Below are 13915 nucleotides of genomic sequence, written 5' to 3'. Positions count from 1 at the left end.
GGACAGCCGGTGAATCAGTACGTGGAAGTGTATTCTTGCATGTTTCCTGTAAGTTTAAAGTCATACCAATTTAAAAATTACATACACGTAAATAGATGTTTATTTTATTCATTTCTTTTATTTTTTTAAAAGACTGTACTTATTTGAGAGAGAGCGCACACAAGAAGGGGGAGCAGCAGGCAGAGAGAGAAGCAGGCTCCCCTCTGAACAGAGAGCCCGATGCGAGAAGCTCCATCCCAGGACCCTGAGATCATGACCTGAGCTGAAGGCAGACGCTTAACTGAGCCACCTAGTGCCCCAGATGTTTATTTTATATGAGAAATAATCCCAGCTACTTTACTGAAGAACAGTGGGGTTTGGATAGGGAAATAAGTCATAAAAAGTTGAAACAGATACATGTTTCTGTTCTTTATTAATTAAAGATTAAAGCAGTAGTGTATTTTTTTTTATTAAACCTCTATCTGTGGGTACCACGTTAACTCTATTTGGAGTTTGCATAAACGTGTTTTGTATAAAACTATAGTACTTTTGAGGCTAAATTTGTTTTTCCATTTGTGGAGTCACAGAAGCTTAAAGTCCTCTTGCGTTTCTGTAACTGATCAGTACCTACATTTTGGGGTGAACTGTGGGGGTGAACGATTGTCAGTCACCTGGTAAATGATTACAAAACTAAATAGGCCTGAAATTTCCTGAGCATTTCTGTTAGGAAAAATGGAAAGGCATCAGGTATTATTTTTCTAGTGTTCAATCTTACCTTGCTTTTCAGTTTAAGCTAAAACCCTTTTTTACTTTAAATGTGGGCAGAAAGTCTTGTGTGCTGACAAGGGGTGCTCATCACCACCAGAAGTGCTTCCCTGACAAAGACACCAGAGTCCTGGGATCGAGCCCCGCATCAGGCTCCCTGTTCAGCAGGAAGCCTGCTTCTCCCTCTCCCACTCCTCCGCTTCTCCCTCTCCCACTCCTCCTGCTGGTGTTCCCTCTCTCTGTCTCTCTCTGTCAAATACATAAATAAAATCTCTTTAAAAAAAAAAATAAAATGAGCCTCCCTGACAAAGACAATAAAGGACTATTAGCTCTGGCTTTTTTTTTTATACTGGCTCTGAGAGCTGATATCATTATAATGCAAAACAAATGAAAAAAAAAAAAAAAAAACCAGAAAACCAAACCAAGACAAACGTGGAGGGATCACCCAAGGGCTGGTGGTTAACTAGGCCTTTTTCTTTTGAGAATATTTTCTCTAAATCAGTTACTACTTCACCACTCTGTGAAATCAAGTATATCTGTAGTTTTTAGAGTGAATGGATGGATGTTCACTGTTATTTCCTGCCATTTTGGGGGGTTCATTGTACCATAGTGTGTTTGCTGATTTTTGTGCATTTGAATTCCTCACATCCCTTTAAACCATTGGGATAGAGTTCATAAGGGATAAAAGGGGAGTTAATATATGTATAGTGTCATAGGGCACCTGGGTGGCCCAGTTGGTTGAGTGTCTAAGTCTTGGTTTAAGCTCTGGTCACGATCCCTTGGGTTGTGGGATCGAGCTCTGCTCTGTGTTCTGTCCCTTCGTGCACTCTCAATCTCAAATAAATCTTTTAAAAAAATATTCAGGGTGCCATCTATGTCTGGCATTGTGGAGGCACTTTACTTTTGTTATTTGATGAAATATTCAAAACAAACTGATGAAATGGATATTTTTGTGCCCATTTTACAGTGGAGGATACTGAGTCCTGGAGATGCTAGGTGAAGTTATAGTGTTCTTTTAACTGGTTAATAGCAGAGGCAAAGTTCAAAAATACTGTGGAATGTTCTGCCCCTTTTGGGTGATACTTTCAGCCGCAGATGCCAGGAAATACATGTGAAAAGATATGTGGGCTGGGGTTTTTTTTTTTTTAATCTAATTTTTTTTAAGTAGATTTTTTCTTTTCTATTTATTTGACAGAGAGCGAGAGAGTGCACACAAGTAGGCAGAGTGGCAGTCAGAGGGCAAGGGAGCAGCAGGCTTTCCGCCGAGCAGGGAGCCCAGTGCGGGGATCCATCCCAGGACCCCAGGATCATAACCTGAGCCAAAGACAGACACTTAACCGACTGAGCCACCCAGGTGCCCCTGTGGTCTGGGTTTAAAACACAAAACCTAAGTCGGGTTGCCCCATTTTTCTGGGTCTCCAGTGGTCCTCTCCCTTCCCTGACTCCGAAGCTTAACTCCATTTCTTTTAAGGCCTCAGTTTTTGTCTTCCATCCTCTAAATCATTTCTTGCGAAATGGGATGCTGGCTCTGAAAAGTACTCAAGTCTTTCTGCAGACGGGGGTTGGGGTCCGTGCCAGTCTCTTCTCCAGTGCCAGCTGGGTCATGGCCCTCAAGCATGTGCACGCACAGTGGCTCCGGGGACTGGGGCCCAGTGTGGCTCATTCTCTTCTCAGAACTTAGAAAAACAAAACCAATGAAGAGGATATCGAGTCTCTCTTCCTAATTTCCCCTTTTTCTTTGCCTGAATGGAAGTGAAGCTAGACGAATCCAGAAGAATTCTTGGTTTTGAGGAGGCTTTGCCGTCTTCTTTTGGGCAAGTGACATCTAATTCAGTTGATCGTATTAGAAAGAAGAGACAGAAGGGCATTAGCAGTTAAGTTGAACCGTGTTTTTGTCCGGAGTGGCTTCGGAGTGGGCAAGCGGTGTGGACTAAGACATCCTGGGGGAACAACTGCAACACATTGACACGTGTGCTGGGCACGGAGAGCCTGGAAAAACAATTTTCAAAGTATTTTAGTATTTCAAGTAACCCACTGGCTTAAAAACAAACGTAAGAAATGATTGCGAGATTAAAGCTGCTTCCCAGATGTCAGACGCCGCTGATTTGGGGAGAGTAGCGAACGCATAGCTATCAGGACAGAATGTCAGGCTCTGGACCATTTATAGTAACAACAACAACAAGAAAAACAACAGGATTTGTGTCCGTTACCCTCCACTCATTCATTATTTCTTGGCCACTACCTCACTGCCTGTTTGATTGCCAGCTCCTGGGGCCCACACTGGATCATCTGCTGATAGGTCCATGTTGGCACGGAAGACCACAAGGCACTTAGGACTTCATGCCTGTTTAAGTGGCACAAATTCAACACTACATGCTTGGGAATCCCAACGTAAGGATTTGGGGACAGCATTGTCTCACCTGGAGCTTGGCTGCAGAAACAGTACCATGTCTTAACCTTGGAGGGAAGTGGCTGTTTTGGACACTGAAAGACAGTGTAATATACATAAAGCCTAGGAGACTGCACATTTATGGGCCATTTAAAGGATTTTCGGGGGTTCCTTTCACCACACCCCACATTTCCCAAAACCGATTCTGGGAACTGAGTCCCCGTGGAAGATAGGGTTTCTTGGTAAACGCTTGTCGAATGAATAAATGCCTATTGATAATTCTAGAATTCGCCATTCATAAGGAACCTCATCTTTTCTCCACTTCTCCTTCCCACCCCATGGTTTTGTTTGTGAAAAAGGGGAAAGTAGGAAGAGACTCGATATCTGGAAATAATAAAACGTAGTGGTATACACTCTTCCATTGTTGTTCGGTTTCCATAGGAGAAATTTAGCATGATTTATGAATCTTTTACTAGCCCTGTTGATCCTGACTTGAGAAGAGGAAAAAATGCTAAGTGTTGATAATAAAATCATGGAACAGCCAAAGTTCTTGAATAGGGCTCTTGGCCTATGGCAGACAAGCAACCAGAAACCTAGTCCTTCTCTTTTTCTTCTTGCTCTTTTAGGGAATAGGAAAAATAAGGTTAAGTAAGAGTTTGGTTCCGTTTGCAGAGGTGAAGGCAGGTTTGCCTGTGTCGGGCGATGTCGGGGTGCCTTTAACACGATGAGGCGCCTCACCCTCTGAGGTGAGGTGTCTGAGTCACACCTTGGGGCTCTGTTGCTGAGTCACTGGCTTCCCAAAGTGGTTTTCTCCAGGAGGGGCACGTTCATCCTGCCACCTTCCTCCCCACCCCAGCAGCAGTGCTCTAGAGGACCTGTGGATGTGACCGCGTCAAGTGGGGCGGACGGCAGCTCTACTTGACTCAGTTTCTGCCCTGACCGAGCTGGTCTGGGAGTGAGTCTGCAGAAAAGGTGGCCCTGTTCAGTGGAAAGGATTTGAGAGTCGATAGATCACCACAGCCGGCTGCGGCGGAAGTGCGAGTGGATCTTCCACACTGGCGCAGCCACTACCGCTGCTAATTTAAACGAGGGGAGGCTTCCTGGCGCGGCTGCGATGGAAGTCGAGGATTAGAGCCTCATAGTTAAAAATACAATCCCTGCCATTCATTCAGAATTCCAGAGGACTCTGAAATGTTTGTGAACTGGCAAGTGAATGGTAGAGACCGGAAACATGCACCAAAATAATGCTTCTGGTCTTGTATCATCTTTTATTAGAGGATCCTAAAAAAAAATCCCCTATTTATATAGGACTTACTCCTGTGAGCTGCCTAAGTGAAAATCGGAGCAGAACCTTTCAGCTGTAAATTCCTTGTGGTTTCGAAGAAGGTTGAGCTGTCTAGGAGGCACGCTTCCATTATGGGAACAGTCACCTTTATTGGGCGGCATGAGACCGTTTTTATGGCTTTGGGATTTAATCTGTGAATGATAAGAATGCTTCGCTAATGGAGGTGTCAGTGATGTACCTTTGCAGCCCAACTTTTTTTTTTTTTTTTTTTTTTTTTTTTACCTCTTCCTATCTTTTATTCTAATGCATTGGACCAGCAAGAGATAGCACCGTTCAGAATTTGGGCAGAACAGAAAAAGAATTGTAACTAATTATAGTGGTGTGAAAGTTGCTTTGTGGCAAAGAATCTTCAATGAGGGTGACAATAGGAAGGATGAAAACCTGGGAAGGAGTTTGATGGCTTTGGAAATAAACTAAAACAGTTCAGCCAGGTGACATGCCAGCACTTGATTTCCGATTATCAGTGTATTGTAGCTCAAAAGCCGACTCCCGGTTATCCAACTGGACTGATAGGGTGAAGCAGAGGGGAACAGCTTAATAGATGGCTACGAATCAAGTTAGGTTGCCAGTTTAGAAGTGGGCTGCGAGCTATCACAGCGATGGTAGCTCTCCTTGCTATGAGCGCTCCTTCAGCCCCACCCCCAGAATAGGGCTCAGGGGCTCACAAGTGATCAGTTTCCACTAGGTTCTGGTTTTAGGTGACAGCAGAGGAAGTAACTTGGAGAGAGTGTACATCTGGGTCTGGGAGAATTAATAAGTGTGCACACCAGCTGTCTTTGTTCTTGTGGTTAAGACCCACCTCTGGTGTCAGTTGGAATAGCTGAGTACCACTGGCAAAAAAACAAAACAAAACAAAAGGCACCACTCAGAGAAATGCAAGATGTGAGTAAGATACGATGTGTCATTTCCTAGGCCCTGAAATTTAAATAAGAACACACTGCCAGCATGTTTAATGTAATTGAAACACAGGCAGCATTTATTCCCAGAACATAAGAAAGTAAACCAGTGTTTTGCTTCTTTGTATTTTAAATCTCACTGGGGAACATTTCAGGACTTCAGCGTGAGTCTGGGACAAGTCTTCTTGCCATCTGGTACAGGATTAAGTATTGGCATAGCATTTGTTGCCTGCTGACAGTGGGTCAAACTTAACTTGGCAAGCCCTCTCTGGGAAATTATCAGTCTCATGCAAATCTGTTTCAATTTCCATTTTTAACATTGATGGCTTTAATTGAACTGGTTCACAATGAGCAAGTTGCAAAGTTGATTTAGCACTTTCTAAGCAAATAATCTTTAGTGTATGTACATTTGTGATAAAGGGTGATGTGATTAAGTGGGTGGTGAATGGGTTGCGTAAATCAAAAACCATCTTAGTGTCTTGGTTAGGTGTCTGCCTTCGGCTCAGGTCAGAATCCCGGGGTCCTGGAATGGAGTCCTGTGTGGGGTTTCCTGCAAGGCATCTCCCTCTGCCTACTGCTTTCCCTGCTTCTGTGCGCTCTCTCTCTCTGTCAGATAAATAAAAATCTTAAAAAAATTAAAAAAGCAAAGGAAGATAGTTTACATATGCCCTAAGTTGGTTTGTGAGTATTATGAGGGTTGCATGGGTATTGTTTTGCAAATGCTTACTATGTACAGAGCACTTTGCTATGCCCCATAGGATCATTTCTGTCATTGAAAGAGCTTATGTTCCATTTAATATTAGCACCCCCCCTCCCTCCCCAACAAAGAGAGAGTGGAGGGAGAACTTGAAGAGAGCCTGGGATGGTCAGGGGACTAGAGCCAAGCGGCATTGAATGTGAATTGAGTTTTGAATCAGTTGACCTTGGTTTTGTAACCTCAGGCTGCCTTTAAATTCCCATCTCACTGGTGTGGTTCTCTTTAACTGCCTAGCTAGTTTGTGGTGGAAAAGAAGAGGCAGGTTGGAGGCTACTTCTAAGCCCTGTCCTAACAGCTCTGTTGCTGGCAGGGAGCCCCGAGTAATGGCTGACAGTAATGTGAAACTTGAATATATTAAAGCAGTGAGGGTGGGGCGGAGGGGGAGTAAAGAGGCAAAAACACTTACACTGAGAGATGAAATCGTTGCCCATAGAAATAGGCAAGCAGCTTATGTTGCTAAGAACTCTAAATTCTTTCAAAATCAAGCACTCAGAATCGTTTCTATTTTTGTATCTTCGTATGCTTCCAGCAATACAAAATGTATTACATAGACCTTCTCTATTTCAGAAAGTCTTTGTTGTGTGGCTTCCTTCCATAAAGTTAGTGTAATAGGTCGTGGTCATAGGCTGGAGGATAAATTCATCCCCAAATGCCAGGCTTTTTCTCGGACTGTACGAAGCAGGTGGGTTCTATTTTTACAGATTAAGATTTTATCTTCGCCTTTAATGGTTCTGCTGCTAGTCAGGGTTTTATATTTACAGAATGCCCTTTATTTTTATACCTGCCTAGTGCATTTTGCACAGTAGGTGAACAGTGCATGCTGTTGAGTAACCTTGAACCCACGTCGTCAGCCTGGTGCTTGGCGCGGCCACCGTCCTTACACTCATGGCTGGGGAGGTGAGCCTGGGAGGCCCTGTGAACTGGTCGTGAAACCTGCAGGTGACTTTGACTGTCATTACTTTCCCTGAACAGACCTATTTTACCCTTGCAACAAGGAACTCTCGCGTTTGTTAGCTCCTTTCACTCCTGTGGGTGCTCATGGCTCTGGGTTCTGAGATCAGGATGGGTGAAGTGGCTTGTCCAACAAGGTCCCACAGGATCAGAGGTTAACATTAATACTGAGGTATGTGTGGGCCCCTGAGTGGCTCGGGCAACCCGTTAAGCATGTGAGACCAAGGACCCGGGGGTGATTTGGATCCTAGCTGTCCTTGGGATAGGAGTCTAGAGGTGGGGTGGAGAGCGGATTGTCAGGGTGGGGGAGGGGTTGAAGGTTGGAGTAAAACCAGAAGGACTGGAGGAGAGGAAGTCTGGAGGCCCTGGTCCTCCTCAAGGTGGAAGGTCATGCAGGAGGCTAGAGAGGAGGAAACAGGAGTTAAGTTAATGATCCACTGGAGGCTAATGGGAGGGACCAGGCCCGCCGTGGAGGGAGACCAGGAGGGTGGCGAGGTTGCCCCCTCTTCTGCTCATTTCAACAATGTTTCAACCTCCAACACAGAATTTCCCTAGTAAATAAAATGGCTTTCTAAATCTGTGTCTCTGTTGTCTCTATTATAATCTCTGTTGAAAAACATACTAGTTCAAGAAGGAAAAATTATTTCATACAACAATTTTTCAGCCAAACATCATCTCAGAGAAATGTTGACTTTTCTTGCCCCTGAGCGAAAACTGCAGTTCCTAAGCAACTGAAGCTCTTTTCGGACATGAGTCCTTCTCTGATCAGAGACTCCTGATGTGTTGGAGGTGAGGAGTGGGTTGGTTCTTTCTGTGACTGTGGAATGGGGCAGTCTAGGAAATAAATGGTGGTCACAGAGGCCCCCAAAGAAAGTGATGACCACTCCCATTATCTTGTTATCTGCACCACCGGGGTCTCCCTGTGAAACCCTTATGAGGTGTTTTTTTTTTTTTAAAGCCCAGGAAAGAGGCCTTTTGGCGTCAGGAAAAGTTTTTCTTTTCCTCCGGAACTGGTACTCTTTTTCCTTGTAAACAACATGGGGCCAGGGGATTGATTTCCATTTTCCTAATTCTTTCTTTGCCCCTCGTCGGTGACAAGCCAAATCTACAGCTTACCTAAAGTCACATTTTAGTACCCTATGACCTGTGTGACCATGCCTCGTTTTCCTTTTCGTCATATTGTACCTTCATGAGTGTCTTTGTTTTTACTGCTTATGAAAACAACTCACAGTCACTGTTAAAAACCTGGGAAGTACAAGGGAGTTATGATAAGAAAAAAAAAAGGGCCAGTGGGCCTCTTATTTTCATGTATCACCGTCAATAGTTTTATATCTTTTTCCTTTTTTGTTCATTTTCTGATATGACAGTGGTACAGCATATTATTCCTCGGACACACATAGGTAGGGAGATTGAATATATATAAATTTTTAGGAGAAAGAAGACTTTTAAAAACAGAGACATTGGTTTGAAGTTAGACTCGGCAGCAAGGGAGTGAAATTGGGGAAGAGGTGGGAGCAGCAGGCCAGCTCCACTGCGGGTCCTGGCAGACAGTAGAGTTACGCTGAGAAATCCGAGAAAGGAAATGAGTCAGTAACTGAGAGGGAGCGGAGATGAGACAGCGGTGTGACCGACAGAGCCAGTGGCTTAGCCTGCCTTCGGGAACAGGGCCATGTGAGCAAAGTGATTTGCACAATAGCAGAATGTAGCTTTCAGATCAAATCATCAGCGATGTATCAAGTTCTTGTGAGCAGTGTCCTTGCTTTTGACATTCGGCCCGGGAGCCACCCTGGACATCCTTGGAGCTGAGCTTTTAGAGCAAAGCTGGTGTCGGGTTGACCGGTGGGTGTGCTAAGACTGGGAATTCCAGTGGCTTTCTTCTCAGAGTTGTTTCTGAGCAATGAGAACCACTTTCTTCAGACTCCCCCTTGTACTCTAGTCTTTGGGCAATACCATGAGTGACACTTTTAATTAACAAATCTGCTGGGAACAAAACTCCTTTCAAAGTGTTGGCCAGGCGTGGGGTTTGAAGGTTGGGCTGAGGAGGCTCCCACGGTCCTGGGGGAGTTCCAGGACTTGGAAGCCACAGCCGAATTGTACCTCATTGGGGTCAGACCTCTCTGGGATGGGGCCAGAGGGTCCTCCTAGAATGCCCCAGCATTCTGTACTGGGGGATGGAGGCTGGCCAGCTGTGGTGATGTCCTTAGGCAAGCTGGGCTCATTTACCACTTGGGGTGCGGGCCTTCCTGCTCTCCCTAGATTCAGGGGCCATAGCCTTCTGGTTCGGAATGGGAGAGGAGAGTGGGGACCAGCATTGTCCCGGCTCCTGTGTCATTCCTACCACTGACCGGTAGCTGTGTGTCAGACCACAGCAGACCTGCATCACTTACTCTCCCCCCACCCTCCCATTCCCCCCGTTTCTCCCACCAGCGGCTGTGCTCTTGTTTTTCTGGCAAAGAAGTATCGAGATCCGTGGTATCAGAGGGTCTGAGAAAGGCTCATGAAAGAGAGAAGGATCCCTTCCTTCTGGTAGCATTGTGGAAAGTATGTAGGACCGACCTACCTTGGAAAAACATGTTTTCATAGCGTGGGTCCTGAAGGAATGGTTAGTCAAAGGGTTTCTTAGCTCTTAATTACTTTGCTAAAGGGAGTTTACTTAACTCTGACATCCTCATCAATGAGGGTTCCTGACTATGGAGGACAATGACAAATCCCCGGAGGCTGGTGATGAGTTTCCACTTGACCAGAAGCTGACAAAAGGATTTTATGAAAGCTTTCAACAGAATTATAATCATCAAGCTGAAGGTGTAACTAAGACCATTGTTTCTTTCTTTTTCATCTTTCTGTGCTTGAGTAAGTGATTGTCCCTCTTTAGTTGGGTCTTTCCCCCTCTTATTTGTGTTTTTCAGAACAGGACAGTCTTGGTTTTTTTTTTTTTTTTTTACCCTTCCCACTCTCATGCATGCTCATGCATGCATGCTGCATGCGCGCGCGCTCGCTCTCTCAGAAAAATAAAATCTTTTTTTTCTTTATTATTTTAGGTAAGTTTTTAAAATTTTTAAAAAATTTTAAAATTTATTTAATTTTTTATTAACATATAACGTATTTTTATCCCCAGGGGTACAGGTCTGTGAATCGCCAGTTTTACACACTCACAGTACTCACCATAGCACTTACCCTCCCCAACTCCCCCAACCCCCCCCCCCGCCCCCCCCCCCCCCCCCGCCCAACCCTCAGTTTTTTTGGTGAGATTAAGAATCTCTAATGGTTAGGACAGTTTTGGTTTTAATGTTTTTATTTTACCCTGTTCATTTTGGATTAAGTTTTAAGGACTGCTGACAGGGCTCCGACAGTATGGAAACTCAACAGTTAAACTTAATTATGCTTCCTCTACCTTTAATCACACTCATTTAAAGGCCTTCTTGGGAAAACAGCCAAGTTTTCACTCAAGGCAGTGGATGAACTCTCCGTTCCTGTAACTTGCTGTCTAGGATAAAGAAATCTGAGGAAGTTTTAGCAGAGGTAGCATTCAAATGCGAGGAAACAGATGCAAAAGAGGAGACAAATACAACTTCAGTGAGGGGGGATAGCACTGATTTAGGGTTAAATTTAATGGTAGTAATAGCGGTTCGCAATGCCAAGGATTCAAAGGGAGCCATTGTTATTCAAAATTAAGGTGTGTTTTACCAAAAGAACAATCAGGCTCCTTTCTTATGGATCTGGAAGGGTCCTTAGTGCGTGGGGGTTGACACCGACAATTACTTTGGGAGAGGCAAGTCTAGCTGCAAGGTTTAGAACAAAAGGCTGCCGTTCAGTTTCTGCTATCAGAGTTTGTTTTGGATTAACTGTGGAAAGAACTCTGCTGCAACTCGTAAAACGAAGCTATTGTACTAGGTGAATATGTTCATCTTTAAAAGAAAAATATAATAAACTCTCAGAAAAAAAGTTTATGTCATGGGGTACATGAAGCACCAGGAATGACTTACGATGTGGTTTGGGAGGAGGCCGACAAAGCTGGAGGTCTGTCCATCTTTCTTCTTCTTCCTCTTTTTTTTTTTTGTTTTTGAAGATTTTATTTATTTACTTAACAGAGAGAGAGACCATAGGTAGGCAGAGAGGCAGGCAGAGGGAGAGGGGGAAGCAGGCTCCCCGCCGAGCAGGGAGCGCCATGCTGGGCTCAATCCCAGGACCCTGAGACCACAACCTGAGCCAAAGGCAGAGGCTTAACCTGGACAGAAGCTTATGTTGGGCCAGTTTCTCTGAGATTAAGTGACAATAACAGATCCTGGAAGTTGTGTATGACCAAAAGTCTAATCGTGTCTTTGCCCTCAGAAGTCTTCATGCCTTGACGGTTGGGTTTCTCCGTCATCTGTCTTCCTGCCTTCCTACACTTACATCCTGCTACTCTGTACTCCAGCTTCCCAGTTGTTACCTTGATGAATCAAATGTAAGCTTCTTGAGGGTCTTACGTATTACCCGTGTGGACCTCACAGTGCCTTCCTTGGTCTTAGTAGAGCTCAGTCATGTCATGTTCACGAGGTTGGTTTCCAAAGCCCTGGCTTTGGCTGAGACCAGCAGAGGTGTCCTCGTTACGTCAGTTATGTGATCCGTGGAGCCTGGGAGGGTTGGTGGGGCAGGACCGTGGTCCTGCTTTGGGAGAGGAGTTCCCCCCATGGCATCCCAGTGGCTGAATGGTAGGGAAGCATCTGAGAGGCTGGGGAGCGAAGGCTCCTTGGCTGAGAGGAGATACACTGGTGAGGCAGAAAACCTGTAAGAGGGTTTCTGCATCTAGGGGCGGCTGTGACAACCAAGTCATGGGCTTCTATTCAGAGAGTTCCTGCTGGAGCCCTTGGATGGAAGGTATGTGGGCAGGTGTGACCTTGGATGAAAACAAACACGGTGTGTCAGCCATTTGTAAGCAGATCCTAAGGGAGGAAGAGCCGGCGTCGTTTAACTCTTGTGCTGTTATTGGTGATGGTGATAATGATCATCATGCTGACAATTAAAAAGATAATTGTTTTCCTTCTTTTAGTCACATAGAAAAAATCACCACATGGCAAGACCCTAGGAAGGCGATGAATCAGCCCCTGAATCCCATGAACCTCCACTCTGCGGCCACGTCCACCCCAGCACCCCAGAGGTCCATGGCCGTGTCTCAGCCGAATCTCGGTAAGCCCAGAGTGTCCACTTGGAGCTGTATGAACAAGGGTTGAACCCAGAGGCTCTGGAGCTCAGAAGCAGCTCCAGCTGGCTCAGTGTTGACTTGCGCACCCGCATAGTCCTTGGGTGCATCACCCTTCTGCCATCTTTGCTTTTTTTCTTGGCGTCTTTGCTACCAGTTCACAGTTTTGCTGCCTAGGTTCACACTGTGGTTCCTGCATCTCCTTCAGTTGCCTCAGTTGGAGTGTTTTGAAAAATCACTTAGGCCTCCTCTCTTCATCTAGGCTAAGGCGAGTGCACATCCCCATTCTGTGAACTTGGTGCCTGAAGACCGCCACAGGTGCAGTTCTGATCTCAAATCCCTTTCTTTCCTCCTCTTACTCTTTTGCATAATGTGTGATTGACACCAGGCTTGGTGCCTTCATGCCTCATCTCACTCAGCTCTCAATTACCGGACAAGAAGTCATGGCATTCCCATTTTATGAATGGGGAAGCTTTCCCAAGGTCATACAGCTTGTGGATAGTGGAGTTTGGAGTTTGAACTGAGGCTGCTGTGGTTTAGAAGGCTTTCAGCCTTTCCCTAATCTGCAGGGGGCTTCTTGAGATAGCTGCCCCAGGACACTGCAGCTTACTCTTCACCTCGTTTAGAATGTTTAAGTGTGATTTTAGAAGTGAGAAAAGACTATTTTCTGCTAATGGCTTTTACTAAAGATCTAAAATTCTGCCCACTAGAGATGGTCCGATATGAACTAGTACACTGCAGCGGCATAACTAATCAGCTTTTATTGTAGTCATTCCCCCACATCCCCAAAGGCTAAGAATAAAGGGTACTTTTATGGTTTTATAAAAAAGCGGTGCCATTTTAAGATAACATTTCTATTTAAGATCAGATATCCAGATACTGCTTCATACACAGAATAGTTAATTTTAGAGTGAAAAGAATCTCCTCTTGGATTTTTCAGGAATGAACAGGATAAAAATGGAACCATTATTCCGAGACACCTTCCCTCACTCTGTGACTTAGCCAAAGTGAGCATGAACTCAAGTAAACCCGAGTCTGCTTCAAGTAAATATATTGTCTGTTCTTCCAGGAAGTCTGGATCTATCATTTTAAAGTTTGCAGATGTAAAATATATCCAGAAGCAAAGGACTTGGAATAACTTCTGTTGTGTCCCGTATCTAACAGGCAGATCAAGGAAAATGGTACCAATTCTTCTACCAGCAGTGGTAAACTGAAACTTCCCATGACTCATTTGTCCCAAACACATAAGAGCTCAAATAGAAAGCAGTTGCAGGCGTACTAAAGGAACCTCAAATTAGGTAGCATTAGATGGTTTCAAGGTTTCTTTTAGCCATTTAATTTTCATTAAAAATTCTAAAGACTGATTATTAAAGTATTAACTTTCATTTTATAATCCATTATAGTTGGAAAAAAAGTCTTTCATGGACTCCATTTAAAAAATGCAAACACTTTTTCGAAGCATTCAAAAATAAGCTTTCCTTGGATCCTCCATTCCGGGAGTCCTCTAGTGATTCTGGTCAGGGGGATGTGTTTCTTCACATGAATTCTAGCATCCTTGACCTACTGTTCTGCACCTTGCCTCTTCTGCTTTGGTATCTGTACACAGAAGGCTGCCTTACTCTTGTGAAAGATTTCCTAATCTTCTCAACATAGT

General features: G+C 44.6%; 1 protein-coding gene across 2 annotated transcripts in view; it reads left to right on the top strand.

The window, feature by feature from the left end:
• The window catches only part of WWTR1 (WW domain containing transcription regulator 1), a 135628-nt gene that overhangs the window by 69737 nt on the left and 51976 nt on the right, over nucleotides 1–13915 (top strand). For both annotated transcript variants that reach the window (XM_080796805.1, XM_080796804.1), the window contains exon 3: nucleotides 12112–12248. In XM_080796805.1, coding sequence (XP_080652931.1) covers nucleotides 12112–12248 — 137 coding nt within the window. The remainder of the gene's footprint in view (nucleotides 1–12111; nucleotides 12249–13915) is intronic.

This window comes from Martes martes (assembly GCF_963455335.1).
Source record: "Martes martes genome assembly, chromosome: 1".
In the NCBI taxonomy this organism is placed as follows: Eukaryota; Metazoa; Chordata; class Mammalia; order Carnivora; family Mustelidae; genus Martes; species Martes martes.
Note: the sequence above shows the minus strand (reverse complement) of the source record. Positions and strands in the feature narration are given on the sequence as shown.